Below are 16,430 nucleotides of genomic sequence, written 5' to 3'. Positions count from 1 at the left end.
GTTCCGCCCGGTCCGTCCCGTTCCCGCCCCCCCCGCGCCGCGCCCCGCCGACGTGGTTCCTGCCCCCCGCGATGGTTCCGTCCGGTCCGTCGCTGGGTCCGTCCCGGCGGGAAGCGCTTCCGGTCATGGCGGCGGCGGCGGTCGGGGGGGGCCGCGGGCTCTGGGGGCGCCTCGGGGAGAGTCGCATCGGTGAGGGGGGGCCCGGGGGGGCCTCGGGGTAACGTGGAGGGGTCGGGGGGGCACCCCGGTGCTCTTGGGGTCAATGGGGGGTCTAGGGGGGCAGTCTCGTCCCCTGGCTGCTGGGGAGGGGGTCTGGGGGCACAGCTGGGACCCCGGGGATGATTGGGGGTGGCGGGGGGGGGGCAGATTGGACACTCCTGGGGTCCAATAATGGGGTTTGGGGGGTAACGGAGACCCAGTGGGGGTCATTGGAAGGGTTTGGGGGCGCAGCCGGGACACCTCCGGGTTCAACAAGGAGGGTTTGTGGGGGCAACTGGGACCCCCTGAGTCTGGTGGGGGGGGTTCTCTAGGGCAGCCTCGAACCCTGGGTCCTGGTGGGGGATCTGGGGGGGCAGCTAGGACCCCTGGGATCACTGAGTGGGGTCTGGGGGGGGCAGCCAGGAGACCCCTGGGTGCTGGTGGCGTGGTCTGGGGGGGCGGCCCTGATCCCTTATGTCCAATAATGGGGTCTGGGGGGAGCAGCTGGGACACCCCTAAATGCCTTGGGGGGGTGTCTGGGGGTCTGGGCAGGGCAGGGCGGGGAGTGTCCCCCCCGGCTGACGCCCACCCGCCGCAGGGCGCTGGTGGCGGGCGCTGCTGCAGGACTACGCGGCGGCGGCGCGGGAGGCGGCCTCGGACGCTCGTCGGCGCCCGGCGGTGGCGGCGGCATCGATGGCGGGGCTGGCGGGGGCGGCCGCCTGCGTCGCCGCCGTCCCCAGCGCCGAATCCTTCGAGGCGGCGACGGTGGAGGCGGCCGACGCGCTGCTGCTCCTCTCGCCAGCAACGCGCAGCCCCGGCGCCGACCGGCACGTCCAACGCCTGCTGCGGCGGCGCGACGCCGGCCGCTTGCGCTACCCGGCACCTCCTCTTCGCCGCCGTGGTCTATGAAGCCCCCCACGCCGACGACACCGCGCTTTACCCGGCGCGGTGCCGGTACCTGCGGCCGCGGTGGCGGGATTTGCCCGCTCGCCTCCTGGACGTGGGGTTTTGGGGGCGATGGTGGGTTTTGGGGGCCCGGTTACGGGACTGCGACATCAACGAGGAGGAGTTTTTGGGGTTGCCGGCGCGGTTGCGCCGCGTGGACCCCCACCAGCTCCGCTCCCACCGCAACGAGAGCCTGTTCCTGGAGAAATTCCAACCCGTCGCCCTCACCGCGGAGGAAATCCGGCGCGCCGAGAGCGAGGCGGCGGCACCGGCACGCGGTGGCGGCACCGGGGACCCTGCAGGCGCCTCTTAACGCCCCGAAACCCTCCTTCGTACCTCGGCCCCCAGCGCCCCTGGATTTGCCCCCAGCGCCGCCGCGCCCCAGTTATTCCCCCCCCCCCCCCCCGTTAATGCATCCGCTCATCAATTTCGGGTTAACGTGGCCCGGCAGCCCCCGACCCCCGGCAGCCGCTTCTCGCCAGTGGACGCGGAATTAACGTATTTACGTGGCTTTTCCGGCTTTCCCATTATTTATATTTTTAAGTTCGGTTGGCAGATTTCCCCCCACCCTCACCCCAAACCCGGCGGCAATGGTTCCACCAGATGCAAAATATTTAATTTCTGTAAAAATTGAGCTAAAAATAACCACCCAACCCCCCCCTTCCCCCCCGGGCACGGGGTTGGGGGGGGTTTACGGGGGTCACTGTTGCCACGGTGACGATGAACAGACCCCACCCCCCCATCGGTGATTAAATCCCCGCGGGGGGGGGCGGGGCTCAGGATTAATTAACGGCCCCATCCGGGGGTGTTAATTGCTGGGGTGACTCTCGGCCCCCGAATTGTGGGGTTTTGCCAAAAGCCCCAATTCCACCCCCGGCACTCGCCAAAGCTCACGGTTTATCCCCCCCGCCCCGTTTTTGACAATTTTCTGCAAAATATTGGCTGGGTGGTCACAGCCCCCCGAGCCCCCCCTCCCCCTCCGAGCCCCCCCCCATCACGGCCCCGCGCCAGCCCCACAAGCGCCGCCCCCCGCAGGCCACGCCCCTCCGCCGCAGTGCCGCCGTCACTGCGCATGCGCGAAGGGAGAGGCGCTGGAGCGCGCGCGCTGCCTCACAATGCGCCCACCTCCCCCTCCCCGCGCCCGCGAGCGGCCGGCGCGAGGCACGCGCTTCCCCCCGCTCCTCCCCGGTTCCCCTTTCCCGCCTCCCCATTGGCCGCGGCGGGGACGGAGCCCGCGCCAGGCCGTTCGCGCCGCGCCGATTGGCTGAAGGGCGGGAGACGGACGGGCTTGGGGTGGGGGGGGGGAAAAGAACCTGCGGACGCCTCCCATTGGCTGCTGCGCGCGAGCGGGTGGGGCGGGCCTTCTACCCCCCCACCCCGCGCCTCCCCCTATTGGCCAAAGCGCGCTCACCTCTACCCCCCCCCCCCACTTCCGCCAGTGGCCGGGAGGGGAGCGGGCTCGCCACGCTCGCATTGGCTGCTGCGGAGGGGATGGGGTGGGGAGGGAGCGCGCGCCCCCCTTCCGCTGCCCTCATTGGCCGCGCTGCCGGTAGGGCGCCCTGCTATTTGTCGGTGGGGTTGGGGGAGGGGGGGGGCCCGGCGCGCGCTGGGGCGGGGGTGCGCGGGAGGCGCCGCGCACGCGCGCTGGGGCCTGTGGCGGGAGCGCGCGCGGCTCCGTCGCTCCCTCAGGCGGCGGCGGCGGCTCCGGCGGCGGCTCCTTTGTTCCCTTCCCCCTCCCTCACCCACCCCCACCCACCCCCTCCCGAGCCCGGCGTGACGGGGCCGCCCGGCGGGGATGGGCCCTGCGAGCCGCTCCTCCGGCCGCCAGCGCGGTAAGGGCGGGCGGGGGGCGGCGGGCCGGGACCGGCGGGGGTGGGGGGCGGTACGGCGGCTCGGAGGGTCACGGGAGATCGGCGGAGCGCTGCCGCCGCCGGCCGCGCTGCCCATTGTTCGGGGCCGGGGGGCTCCACGCCTCCCCCCCCCCCTCCCGCCACCATCATCATCATCGCCAGCCCGACCTTCCCCCCCCCCCCCCCCCCCCATTTCGGCCACCCGCAGCATCCCCCCCCCCCCCGCCCCCATCTTCCCCCCTTTCCCAGCCCCCCCAATACGCACCCCCCTTCACCTCCCTTCCCCCATCCCCCCGCTTCTCACCCCCTCATCACCCCCCCACGCCCTCCCCCCCCTTTTTTAGCCCCCATATTCATCCTCCCCTTCACCCCCCCTTTTTACCCCCCCTTTATCAGCCCCCCCTTCCTCTTCAGTCGCCCTTTCTGGCCCTCCCCCAGCCCCCCCTTTCCACCCCCTTCATCATCCTCCTCATCCTCCCCCGGCAGCAATCCCTCAGTGCCCCCCCCCGGCTCCCCCCATCAGCACCCCCTTTTCACCTCCCTCCCCCCATATGGGGCCGGCGAGGCTGGGCTCTGTCTCCCAGCCCCCCCTTTTGTCCCCTGCCCCCGCCTTTGCTGCGGGGGTTCGGGGCACCGCAGTGCCCCCCCCGCCTTATTCTGCTCCCCGCATCAAAAGGGGGGTCCGTCCCCCCCAAATCCTGCCATTCAGCCCCCCCGCCGGGTGTCCCTGAGCGGGGGGGTGTCCTCGGGTGCCCCCCCAGCCCCGCTGCTCGCGCGGGGTCGTTGTCACCCCATTTTTTACACCCTCCTCCTCCTCCTTCTCAGTGGAGCAGCACCCCCCCCTTTGTGGCTTCATCCCCCCCAGCGCCATCCTCCTCATCCTCCCCGAGGGGCTTTGTTCTTCTGGAGGATGCCGTTACACCCCCCCATCCCGGGGTGCTCGTCCTCCTCCCAACCCAGGACACCCCCCACTCCCGCCACCCCCCAGCTGCTTTTGGGGTGCTCTCTGGGTCTCCCCATCCTCTTCCTCGCCTCATTTCCAAGATGCTGGGATCATCCTCCCTCCATCCCCTCGCTCCCATCCCACCCTCTTCTCCCTTCCCCTCTCCCCACCCCTAAAATTAACTGATTCCCCCTTCTTTTTTGGGGTGACGTGGGGTGGGGAGGGTCACTCTCCCATCGCCCGGGCCCCTCCGGGAGCTGCTCCGGCCTTCATCCCCCAGGGAACCCATCACCTTCCCCGCACAAAGGCTGCCCTTGGGGCAGGGCAATGGGGGGGATCCGGCATCAGTGGGGATGGGGGGCAGTGAGGGACCCCATCCTGGGGGGGGGAGGGATGTCACGGGGCGGGGGGTGGTGGTTTTTATCACGACACTCATTAGCGAAAAGCCCCGCAGAAACCCCCCGGTGCCGCACAAAGCCCGAGCAGCGCGTGCCCGCATCCCCCCTCCCTTGGATTTGGGGGGGGGGTCTTGGCCGTCATCCTCCATTTCGAGGGGCGAATCCGCCGCCCCTTTGTTGGCGGCGCAGCCCTCAGCGCCGCCGTCTTTTGTTTTGAGGCAGCGTCGCCATCTGGGCTGTCGGGGGGTCCCTTGGGGCTATTGGGGGTCCCTCGGGGCTGCTCCTGGGGGTCCCGGCCAGCACCGGGGGGGGATTTTGGGGACGCATTCCCCGATCTGGTCCTTTTTTTCCACCGCTGCGTGTTCCCGAGGCATTAAAGCCGGGCACGAGCATCACCCCGCGGGGAGATCCCTGGGCTGGGCTGCCGAGGGCCACCGAACCCTTGGTGTTTTTATGAATAAGCCCCTGATTTCAGGGAAAAATAATCCTGAATTCTTTCCCTGCAGCGCTCGGATCTTTTGAGGGGAAACACGGCGTTTTCCTGCGCCAGCAGAGCGTGATTTTTGGCTTTCCCGGCGAGGCGCGGGGGTGGTGGAGGCCTCGTACGGGCTCCGAGGGGGGGTTTTCCCCTGTTTTTTTTCCCCTTTTTCCCCCCAAACGATGGGCGCTGTCCGGAGCCGCTCCCGCTCTGCGCCCCGCCCACCGTTGGGATGGGAGGGAAGACAGACAGACGGACGGATGGGCGAGCTCGGGGGCTCTGCTGCTAATTTCCCCTGTTAGAATAATTTCTATTTTCCTCCTTCGAAGATCGGAGTCTGGAGGAGGCGGGGGGCGGGTGGTAATTAAGGGATTTGTGCAGCTGCTGCTTAAAATTCATGAGCTGCTGCGAGCGAAGGAAGAAACGAGCGGCATCAGGCGGCGGGTTTCGTTTGCTCCCTGCACCGGTTGAGCTTCTGGGCTTGTTTTGGCACTAAAAGTTTAGAAAAGCTTAAAAACCCCATAACCTTTTCTCCCGAGACGAGACAAGTCAGGGCTGAGCCTGCCCCGAGCTCTGGGGGGTGACTTTAAGTGACCGGCGCTGGGCTCGCGAATAAAACACGCCGGGTTTTCAGAGAACTGGCTTTTTTTTCCACGCAGCCGCCTCTCCTGGCTCGGTACGTTACAAAAACGCGCTGAAAAGCCTCATAAATAGGCAAACTGGGAGCCACCCCTGACTAATAACTGGAATTAATTAAGAAAGGCTTGTTTTCCTCCTGCAATCAAGGGCGTAGCGACGACCCCGGCCTACGAGCAAGGGTTTCTTTCAAAAAAAAATGAAATTACGCTCGTGGCAAGGAGCGAGATGTAATTTTGCGCAGGAGCGCGTGAACCCTCCGTTGCCGTAGCGAGCGCGCGGGTTATTAATTTTAATTCTTTAATTGATCGCCGCGCGTTCACGGCGTGGCGGCGACGGACATCACTGCCCCAAACACCCCCCCCCCCCCAGTCCCCCAAATCCCCCCCCCAGTCCCCCACCCCGGGGAGGTCCAGGCCCCGTCGTGGGGAGGAGGCAGCGATCACCGCAGCGGCCTCTATGTGCCGGTGGCCTCGCCGGCACGTGCTGGCAGCAGCCGCTGGCGGGATGGACGGACAGACGGCCTCTCCCTCTGTGGGTTTGCGGTCTCAGAGCCGCAGACGGGGGGGTTGGGAGCGGTGCGGCGTTCGCCTCTCCCGCACCCTCTTGCGGGCGTTAGGTTACCCGTAAGTAAGCAAATTTCCCCCAAACCCATCAAATCGCTTGCTGCGCCTTTACCCTCCCGCCGCGAAGGGGCTGGCGAGGGGCCGGCGGCGCTGGCCGCGGCGGGGACGGGGCGGAAGGGAGTGGAGCGCCCTTCTCCGCGCGCCGGGTAACGCCGGGTCCCGACTAACTGCCCTTTCTCCCTCCCCGCAGCGCTGTGGTAAGAGCTGGTCCGAGACCCCCCTCGCCGCTGCGCCGTCGCAGACCTCCATGCCGTAGGTACGTGCCCGCAGCCCGGGTTTCCTCGCCTCGGGCTGGTCCGAGACGCCCCCGCGGGTGACTTGAGGGGGTTGGAGGGGTTTTTGTTTTTTTTTTTTTAACTTAGAAATAAGGCTAAACCTGCCACAGCGGAGGGGTAATGTGGGCGCTGGCCCAGGCCGGGGTCTGCAGCGGCGCCGGAGAAGGGCAGACCGCGTTTTTTAACGAATAAGTACTTCACAATTCCATATGGTTCCTCAAAGCGCGCTGCTGCTTTTGGTTGTTCTCCCAGAAAAGCCAGCGCCAGGGGTGCGGCTCCGCTCGAACGGGGCCGAGCCACAGGTCGGGAGGTCCCTCTGTTCCCCTCAAAAACGCCTCGTTAGTCCTCGCTTCCTCGTTAGCCGTGGCGAGCGGAGAGCGAGTTGGCTCCTGCAGCCGTTGTTTTCCTCTCGGGGCGGAAAGAGAAGGATTCCCGAAGGCTGGAAGGATAAATTGGGGATAAATCGGGGATAAACTGGGGATAAACCCCCGCCTCGGCGGCGGGCTGGCCCCTCGGCCCGGCTCCCCTCCGCCGGGAAACTCCGCAGCCGGGCGAGCCGAATCGTCGCGGTACCCGGCGCCGGCACAGCCGCGCCGACGGAGCGCCGCGCTCGGAACCGCCGACACGCGAGCGAGACGGGGCGCGTTTCTGTTCCCTTTCGCCGCCGGCGCCGCCGCGCCTCGGGGGCCCGGCGCGCTTCCCCTTCCGAGGCCGGCGGCCGGGCAGCGCGACGTGAGTATTGAACCTTCTTTTCTGTTCAACCGGGGAGCCCCGAAGCGCGAAGAGCCGCGGCGTTTCTGCTCGAGGGCGAGAGGCGCAGCCTCGCGAAGAGCGGCGCGGCCCGAGGAAGAGGCGTCCCCCGAGCCAGGGCGAGCCCACGCCTCCTCCCCAGCGCCCAAAAGACGTTCGAACCGGCGAAGGGCGCTTCCGTTCGCCTCCAAGGACGTTTCCTGCCTCCCCCGCCGGCGCGGGACGCCCGCCTCGGCGTTTTTGGGAGGTTTCCCCGCCCTGATGGCTGTGCCGTGTCCTGGGAATCACCGCCGTTTCGCTCAAGCCTGGGTTTTCCAGGAGGAAACGAACGTGAGCTTCGGAGGCCGCCTACGCTTCTGCAGCCCACGGCTCCTCGAGGTTATTAAATCTGTGGGTTTGGCACCGCTGCGGAGCTGGACGGATTTAGGACGAGGGGAAAAGGAAGCTTTTAGGCACGTTGTGCTTTTTAACGGCCGCTTTGCACCTTTTCGTGTGGAAACGCCGGCGCCTGAGTCCCCCCCGGCTCTGGGACGGGCGGGACGCCGAGAAGCCGAGAGCTCCTGCGGTCTGAGGCACGACGGACCCCTTCGACGCCGTGTTTGTGGCAAGCGCTTGGCTCCCCTCGTGTTTACCAACAGCGCGGGAGGGAAAGGAAAAATAAACACCTGCGACCACAAATTGCCAGAGCGAATCGGGATGAAATGCCGCCCGGCCCCGGCTGGCGGAGGCTGGGAAGGGAGGCTCGGCGAGGGATCGCCTGCCCCGCGCTCGTGGGCCTTCGGTTGGTCTGGATACCCCGCACGGCCGGAACGTGTCGCCGCTTGCCTCTTAAAATGCTTTAATTCTTGAGAAATGTCCCGAATTTGTGCCGTGGGGCCTCCAGCGGAGGTGTAAAAAGGGAGGAGACGCTCAAGGTGGATCCTGGAGAGGCTGTAGCGTGGCCTGGCCTTAAAAAAGGAGCGTTTTGGCCTTCTGTCATCCTCTGACGGTAGACATCAAGCGCAAACCTCACGAATTTCTTTCCCCCCTGAGCCCAGGATTTCTGCAGATCGGCCTCCGGGACGGAGGGCGCCTTCGTTTCCCCGACGCACGTGCTGGAGAGACGCAGCATCCCGATCCTCCGGCGACGCTTCCTCTCGGCTCCCGCGGCTGCGGTGCGTGAAACCCCGGCGTGGATTCGCCTTCCCAGGTGGCTGCAGGCCTTTGCCCCGGCGCGGCCCGTGCTGGCGCTGGTGGCACGCGTGCGGGCTTCTCCCCGGCCTCGCCGCTCCGAAAAACACCGGTTTTGGGTGCGATAATGCCGCCTCTGTGTTTTACCTGGAGTTTAACTTCTGTCCACCTGCCTCACGGGCACGCGAGCCTTGATCTGGCTCCGGCGGCGACCTGGGGGTTTTACATCCCGCGGGAGCTGCGGCGGGGTGAAAGCGGGGCGACGCCGCAGATTGCCGTCCCGGCGGGCTCCGCGCGGGGCAGCGCCGTGGGAGCCGCTCTCCTACGTTACCCGGGCGTCGCGTTCATCGACCGTCTGAACAAAGCACCCCCACGCTTCCGCTCTTCGCCGTATTTCGGAGCCAAAATGATTGCTGGGACCTCAGACCCTCGTTGCGGTCGGTGGGTTTGGGCTGGACGGGGCCTGCGGGGCCGTGCCCCTGCCCGGCGTTTGCTCTCCTTGGTCTCCGTGCTGTTGCGGATCGCCCAACGCTCTGACCTGTCCGGCTCCCCCTGCGCGGCCTCGGCCCTCCCGAGAGCCGACAGCGCCTCCCAGTTCAATACCAGCAGCAAACTGGTGCGTGAAGCCCTGCCCCCGTCGAACGGGACGGGCCCCGGCCAGACGTCCCCTTGGCGCGGCCGGGATCGCCTCGGCTCGCGGCCGGCCTTCGCCCTCGCTGCCCGGAGCGGCTCCCCGCCCGCAACAGTGACGCCGGTCGGTGAGAGTGAGCTCTGCCCCCCGAGCGAGTCCCTCGGGGCGAAAACTCCCCCATCGCGTCTCGTCAGGCCTCGCTTTCAAGGGGAAATAAACCAAACCTGGCGGCGCTCGCCACGCAGAGAAGTTCCCTTCCGTTCTTTCCACGCTCGGATTACGCTGGCGATGGCAGAAGCGAGATTTCCCGCCGTGGGAGCAGCGCTTTGGGTGGAATCGATCCCGCTTCAGGGCTGGAGGATGGATTCGGGCTCTCTGTGTCCCCGGCCCTCGGCCGTAGCTGCAAATACGTTTCCAAGCCCCGCATCGGGACGAGCGTCCGATTTTTTTGTTAATAACTCCTCTGTGCTGCCTCTGAATGAACCAGAAATTCTGGTTTCTTGCGTAAGAGCGAAGCTTTTCCGCACAATTTGTCCTTTTAAGCCGACTGAGTCTCTCTCGGGCGCTGGTTTTCAGTGCTCCCCTGCCCACTTCCAGGATATTTTGGCTGAACCCGCACTTGCAGCATTACATTTGCCGGAGGCTGAAGCAAGCGTAGAGGCGTCTTCATGTCGATTTCAACGTCTGTGCCTAAAAACCACTCCCAGAACCGGTGTAAAACCACTTCAGCTGGAAAAAACCCTGGGTTTCCCACGCGGACCGGACAAGGGCGCGCTGCCTGCGCGAGTCCCCGGAGCATTCAGCGCTCGCGCGGCGCCGCCGCCGCCTTCGGGAGCGGGTTCCTCGTTCCCGTCGCCTCCGGCGTCGCGAAGCCCGCGCGGCCGGGGCCGCCAACGTGCCCTCGGCTCGTTAGCAAGGGCTCCCCGTCGCGCGCGCGGGCAACCGCCCCTGCCTAACCCTAATTTCCCTTTTCTGCGCCCGTTTCGGGGGCTCTTCCAGGAGCCGCGGCAGCTCCGGCTGAGACGAGCTCTCTGGCGACAGGACCCCTCTCCCGGCGCCTGCTGTGACCATGTCGACTCCGGATCCTCCCATGGGAGGAACCCCTCGCCCGGGGCCCTCTCCGGGGCCGGGCCCCTCGCCGGGGGCCATGCTGGGACCCAGCCCGGGACCCTCTCCCGGCTCCGCACACAGCATGATGGGCCCCAGCCCCGGGCCGCCCTCGGCAGGACACCCGCTGCCGCCCCAGGGGCCGGGGGGCTACGCTCAGGACAACATGCATCAGATGCACAAGGTGAGGGGGGGGCGAAAAAGCACGTGCCGCGGGGGTGCGAGGGGGAAGAACGGGGTGGGGAGCTTAGTTTTCCCGTTAACTTACGGCTTTTTGGGTGCTGGTGCGCGGCATTTCTCTCGAGGCGGGAAGTCTGAGGAGAAAATGGTTTGTTTCAGAGCGGAGTGCGTGGGTTTTGCTTGCCGCGACCGTCGGGGTGTCGCAGCCGTCCCTTCAGCCCGATGCCCGATCACAAGTGGGGGGGGGTCTCATTCCGAAACCAGGAGGGAGAGGGAAACGTCTGCAAAGGTTCCGCTCGTGGGGAGTTCGGAGCTCGGGGAGGACAAGCCTCCCTTCTCCCTTTCCATTTCCATCAAAGCCTTCGCGTTTTTTGCTCTATTTTCTCATCCAAACCCGCTTTTTCCCTCAGTCTTTCTCAATCTGTAGTTTTTTTTTGACCACCTTCAGCTGACAGACCTGGGGAAAAACCCCGCAGGCAAAACATTTAAGCGGTTTCAAGGCGCTTTTAAGGCCCTGACTCCCTTCCACGCCGTTTCACGCGGGTGGTTCCCTGCGACAGTCAGTCTTTTGCCACCAAACGGGCTTTCATTTTGCGGAGGCGGTTGGGAGCACCGGGAGCGGCGAATCCTTCGTGCCCGGAGCGCGCCTGGCCTCGGCGCGGCCGCCTGCGCTCTCCGGGAGCGGCGTAGCCGCGTCTTTGGAGTGGGTTTTGGCACGTTGCTTTTTCTCCCCCGGCAGCCCATGGACTCCATGCACGAGAAGGGAATAACCGACGACCCTCGCTACGGCCAGATGAAAGGGATGGGAATGCGGCCCGGCGGGCACGCGGGAATGGGTCCCCCTCCGAGCCCGATGGATCAACACTCTCAAGGTTGGTTTCTGTGAGAGAAATAAAGCTTATTTTTGTGGGGATGGGGCCGTGGGTCGGTCCGGAGGCCCCGAGGCGCCTGCAGCTCTTCGCTTCCCTCTTCTGTTTACGCGTCTGCGGGGAGGCCGCCGGGGTAGTCGTGCAAAGCGGCGACGGGCCGCGGGGGAAGGTCAAACCGGGGGAAGGAGCGTCCGTCCCTCCTCCCGCCCCGGCCCCCTGCGCCCAAGAGCTTTGCTCGCTTTAAATCGTTGATTTTTGGGGAAGGATTTAGCACCGCTGCCATGTCCAAAGCAGGCGCGGGCTCCGAGGGGGAGGAGAGGATTCTGTAGGGGTTTTTTTTTTCCCCTTTTTTGGCTGTGTTCCCACCCCCGTCACCGCGAGGGCTTCGCTCCCACCTAACCAGCTCTCTCCCTCCCGCCAGGTTACCCTTCTCCGCTCGGCGGCTCCGAGCACGCCTCGAGCCCCGTCCCGGCTAACGGTCCCTCCTCCGGCCCTCAGATGTCCTCGGGGCCCGGGGGAGTCCCCTTGGACGGCACCGACCCCCAGGCGCTGGGGCAGCAGAACCGGGGCCCGACCCCTTTTAACCAGAACCAGCTGCACCAGCTGAGAGCGCAGATCATGGCCTACAAGATGCTGGCCAGGGGGCAGCCGCTGCCCGACCACCTTCAGATGGCGGTGCAGGGCAAGCGCCCCATGCCCGGAATGCAGCAGCAAATGCCGACACTACCTCCGCCCTCCGTGTCCGGGACAGGACCAGTGCAAGGACCAGTGCAAGGGCCTGGACCGGGACCGACACCTCCAAACTACAACAGACCTCACGGTGAGCGCCGCCCCTCCTCCCCTCGCGCCGGGCTTCGCTGGCGGGAGGAGGTTTTACCCCGATTTCACCCGCGCCGCTGTCGCCCAGTTTGGGTTTTTCCCACCCGTGCGTCTCGTAGCCCGCCCGATTCGTGGCCGTGGGCTTTCCGGGGGTTGGGGTTTGATCCGGGCAGGCTGGATCGATGGGCCGGGGTTAATTGTATGAGGTTTAGCAAGGCCAAGTGCCGGGTCCTGCCCTTGGGTCACACCAACCCCAGGCAGCGCCCCAGGCCTGGGGCAGAGGGGCTGGGAAGCGCCCGGCGGAGAAGGCCCTGGGGGTGCTGGCTGAGAGCCGGCTGGGCATGAGCCAGCAGTGCCCGGGTGGCCAAGGAGGCCACCAGCCCCCGCGCTTGTGGTTGGGGCTTGGTTTGGGGCTGGATTTGATGACCCAAGAGGTCTTTTCCAACCTTCATGGTTCCATGAACCCACGACTCGGACTCACCGCACCGGCTGCTGTTGAAGCGGTGAGGCAGAGACCCCTGCAGGCAGTCTGGGGCGTGGGGGGCTGGTTTGTCCCCCCAGCGTGGGCTCTGCTTGGGGCGGGGGGTTACGTGCTCGCAAAACCGCCGGCCCCTCCGAAGCGGGAGGCTAAGCTTCGCTCCTGGTCACCGCAGGCAAAGATCAACACCTTAACGTGGTTTTTGCTTTTTCTGCCTTTTATTTGGCCCTTCTGCAGGTATAGGAGGGCCTAACATGCCCCCTCCCGGACCCTCAGGAGTTCCCCCAGGAATGCCTGGGCAGCCCCCCGGCGGCCCCCCCAAGCCCTGGCCGGAAGGTGAGGCTCGTTGGCACCAAAACCTGCCTTAAACCGTGAAGCAGAACCGTCAGGGGTGGCGGGGCGGGAGGGGAAGAGCCCCGCCGCTGCGGGCTCGGGGATTCCGGGTTAAAATCCTGCAAAATGGTGACCGAGCTCTCCGAAGAGCCGGCTTTATCAGCGCCTTCTTCCGCCTGAGCTTTTCCGGGCGCCGTGCGGGCTTTGCGAGGTGGCCGTTCAAAGTTTAACGGCCTCGCCTTGGGTGAGGGGAGGCCCTCGGGTTTATTCGCCGCTCGATTTACGGTGTGGCAGAGGGGAGGGAAGCCGGCGAGCCGTGCCGCGGCGGGGCGTCGCGTACGCGGAGCCGCTTCCCCTCACAAGAGAGGTGTTTTTTTTTTCCCTTTGCCGCTTTCTTGATGGCGCTCTGGTTTGGTTTTTCCCTCCGCAGGACCAATGGCAAATGCCGCAGCCCCCACTAGCACACCTCAGAAGCTGATTCCTCCCCAGCCCACCGGCCGGCCCTCGCCGGCCCCGCCGGCCGTGCCCCCCGCCGCCTCGCCCGTCATGCCGCCCCAGACGCAGTCCCCGGGGCAGCCGGCCCAGCCAGCCCCCATGGTGCAGCTCCACCAGAAGCAGAACCGCATCACGCCCATCCAGAAACCCCGAGGGCTCGACCCGGTGGAAATCCTGCAGGAGAGGGAGTACAGGTGGGGGCTCGCGCCGCGCCTCGGGTCGCCGGCTCCGCGGCGGCTCCCCCCGCGCCCGGGCGTCTGTCGCGGGTGCGGGTTCGCGGGTGCGGCCGAAGGCACCGGGACTGTCGCAAATAGATGGGCTGCACAGCTCAAGTTGGCAGCCGAAGGTGCAGTAATGCTTTGGAGGCAGGCCACGGGGTTCGGTCGCGGAGCTCTTGACGGCGTCGGCCGATTTGGAACAGCGGCTGGACGGAATTTTTTACAGTCGGCAGCGACTTAGACTCGAGACTGGCGAGGGTCTTCCTTACACAGAGTTCTCCTTTCTTACCGAGGAGAACGGAGGAACGCTCGAGTCAGAACGATTCAGAGGGGTTGTGGATGCCGGGGATACGGAGGCCCCTCCCGTTGGGTCACCAGGTTCAGAATAGACCCCCCTCGCTGCCTAAACTTGTTGCAGAGAGAAGTCTAGGTGTGCCTAGGCCCGATCTTAGCCTCAGACTTGGTCAGCGGCTTATAAGAATAAGGATAACGTAGAGGTCTCGTCACATTGCACGCGCACGCGCCAAGGTTAACCCGTGAATAAAATTTCCCTTTCCATGGGTTTCACAAATTACGCACTTTTACGTGCTGGCATTTGTCGGCGCGTGGCCGGCGAACCTCGTGGTGTCAGGCCTGGGATCCTCGGGGGCTCCCTTCCCTGCGAGGGGCTCCCCCCCCCGTGAGGGGCTCCCCTGGGATCCTCGGGGGCTCCCTCCCCTGCGAGGGGCTCCCCCCCCCACGAGGGGCTCCCCTGGGATCCTTGGGGGATCCCCACCCCTGCGGGGTGTCCCATCCGTGGGGGAGACACAGTGTCCCACAGCCCGCTGCGGTCCCGGAGAGCTCCAAGGGTCTCCCTCTTGGATCGCTATTTGTAGGATCGAGATGGTTGACTTTGGTCAATATTGTACGTTTTGGCCACAGTTCTGGTACCGAGTCAGGCAGGAGACGGCCCGGGGGGGCAGAGGTTGCCGAGATAACAGCAAGAGGGGGCTTATCCTGAGATCTCGGGGTGTTCTGATGTGCCATTCAGGCAGGAGACGGCCCAGGGGGGGCAGAGGTTGCCCGGCCCCCAGCTCCTTACGACCAAGCTAACAGCCCAACGGGGCTTGTGCTGGGATCCCAGCGTGGCCGTGGGGGGCTGCACCGCCGCAGCATCCCCTCACGCCTCCCCGGCCCGTTTGTACCGCTTATCCACGTGCTGGGGGCGTGCGGCGCTCGCCGGCACCTCCCGAAACCTTCGCGGGGGTTCTCGCCGCTGAGGTTTTATCAGGCGGCGGGCGCCGGCCGCTGCGGGGGAGCCCTGCTGGGCGGCCGATCAAAGCGGAGCTAAAACGCTGGGTGCCGGGAGCCTCCGTCTCGCTGGAGGTCGGGCCTCCGAAACGGGAGCTCGACCCGATGGCTTCTCGCCGGGAGAGGAGGGAAAGCGGATTCGTTGGGTTGGTCCCGGCCTGCCCTAAAGTCCCGTCTCCTTCCTCCCCCCTCCCAGGCTGCAGGCTCGCATTGCTCACCGCATCCAAGAGCTGGAAAACCTTCCTGGCTCCCTGGCTGGTGACCTGAGAACCAAAGCTACCATTGAACTGAAAGCATTAAGGCTGCTTAACTTTCAGCGACAGGTAAGCTCTCCCGCAGCGGGAGCCCGGGGTCTTCACTCGCCACGCTCCCCTAACGCTCCGCAGCCTCACCCGCGGGATTAATGCCCTTTCCCTTAACCTGAATCTCCCCAAAAGCTGCGTCAGGAAGTCGTGGTGTGCATGAGGCGAGACACGGCCTTGGAGACGGCCCTGAACGCCAAGGCGTACAAGCGCAGCAAGCGGCAGTCCCTGCGCGAGGCCCGCATCACCGAGAAGCTGGAGAAGCAGCAGAAGATCGAGCAAGAGCGGAAGCGCCGGCAGAAGCACCAGGTGAGCCGCGAAGCGCTGCTCGCGGGGCCGCCGCCGGCGGGGGTTGGCCGGCCCAAAGTGTTCTAGGGAATTCCCCTTTTTTTAGGGGATTAGAAAGAGACCCCCTTTGGAGCGGGTGATCGGCGTAGGTCCCTTCCAACCGAAATACTCTGTTTCACTAAATACAAGCGCCGTCGGTCTCCGTGGCTTGCGGCGTTGGGTGTCTTAGCAGGAGCCCTGAGTGCCCGAGTCCTGACGCCGCCCGTTGCCCTCTCCCCCGCAGGAATACCTCAACAGCATCCTCCAGCACGCTAAAGACTTCAAGGAATACCATCGCTCCGTCACAGGCAAAATTCAAAAGCTGACCAAGGCGGTGGCTACGTACCACGCCAACACGGAGCGCGAGCAGAAGAAGGAGAACGAGCGGATCGAGAAGGAGAGGATGCGCCGCCTGATGGTAAGCGGCGGCGGCGGGGGAAGCCGTCCGCGGCGAGCCGTAACGCCTCGGGGGGCGCGCGGAGGGCTCGTCTCGCTCGGCGGGGCGCTGACGGTCCGCCTCTGCCTAGGCTGAAGATGAGGAGGGGTACCGCAAGCTCATCGATCAGAAGAAGGACAAGCGCTTGGCCTACCTGCTGCAGCAGACGGACGAGTACGTGGCCAACCTGACGGAGCTGGTGCGGCAGCACAAGGCCGCGCAGGTGGCCAAGGAGAAGAAGAAGAAGAAGAAGAAGAAGGTGAGTTGAGAGCGAAGCTTCGCGGCAGGGCTGGAACGACGTCGCTGCGGAGGCGCCGCCTTCGTCGCCTCCTTCGTCGCCGGGTCGCTAACCACCCTCATCCTCCTCTTTCAGAAGGCAGAGAACGCGGAAGGGCAGGCTCCGGCCATCGGACCGGACGGCGAGGTGAGCCTGGTGGTCTCGGCCCGCGCCGTGCCGAGTCGGGTAGGGAACGCCAGCCGCGCGCTGGCGAGGCCCGTTACAGCCGCCCCCGCCGCGAGCCCGGTGACGAGGTCTAACGCAGCGGGCGGCTAAATGCAACCTGCGAATGTCCTGGGTGCGAAGGGACCCGCAGGGACCATCGAGCCCAGCTCCCGGCCCTGCCCAGGACACCCCAAATTCACACCGTGTCTCTGGGGGCCGTGTCCAAGTGCTCCT

General features: G+C 65.9%; 2 protein-coding genes across 12 annotated transcripts in view; both read left to right on the top strand.

Moving 5' to 3' along the window:
- Positions 1-56: 56 nt before the first annotated feature.
- TIMM29 (translocase of inner mitochondrial membrane 29) lies at positions 57-1,653 on the top strand. The gene is given in 3 exon segments (XM_075076095.1): positions 57-189; positions 797-1,074; positions 1,076-1,653. Coding segments are annotated over 3 exon segments (777 nt in total). The 5' UTR covers positions 57-71; the 3' UTR covers positions 1,457-1,653.
- A 1,136-nt stretch (positions 1,654-2,789) lies between these two features.
- The window catches only part of SMARCA4 (SWI/SNF related BAF chromatin remodeling complex subunit ATPase 4), a 30,889-nt gene continuing 17,248 nt past the window's right edge, over positions 2,790-16,430 (top strand). For 9 of the 11 annotated variants that reach the window (XM_075076210.1, XM_075076209.1, XM_075076207.1 and 6 more), the window contains exons 1-12: positions 2,790-2,975; positions 6,265-6,330; positions 9,900-10,191; positions 10,927-11,059; positions 11,478-11,876; positions 12,591-12,689; positions 13,117-13,375; positions 14,886-15,012; positions 15,127-15,300; positions 15,563-15,736; positions 15,846-16,013; positions 16,128-16,178. In XM_075076210.1, the coding sequence (XP_074932311.1) occupies positions 9,970-10,191; positions 10,927-11,059; positions 11,478-11,876; positions 12,591-12,689; positions 13,117-13,375; positions 14,886-15,012; positions 15,127-15,300; positions 15,563-15,736; positions 15,846-16,013; positions 16,128-16,178 (1,806 nt within the window). In that variant the 5' untranslated portion in view covers positions 2,790-2,975; positions 6,265-6,330; positions 9,900-9,969. The remainder of the gene's footprint in view (positions 2,976-6,264; positions 6,331-9,899; positions 10,192-10,926; positions 11,060-11,477; positions 11,877-12,590; positions 12,690-13,116; positions 13,376-14,885; positions 15,013-15,126; positions 15,301-15,562; positions 15,737-15,845; positions 16,014-16,127; positions 16,179-16,430) is intronic. The other 2 variants (XM_075076204.1, XM_075076201.1) reach the window with 1 other exon arrangement.

The sequence above is a fragment of the Phalacrocorax aristotelis genome, chromosome 28 (assembly GCF_949628215.1).
Source record: "Phalacrocorax aristotelis chromosome 28, bGulAri2.1, whole genome shotgun sequence".
Classification (NCBI taxonomy): Eukaryota; Metazoa; Chordata; class Aves; order Suliformes; family Phalacrocoracidae; genus Phalacrocorax; species Phalacrocorax aristotelis.
This window is presented reverse-complemented; position numbering and strand designations above follow the sequence as displayed.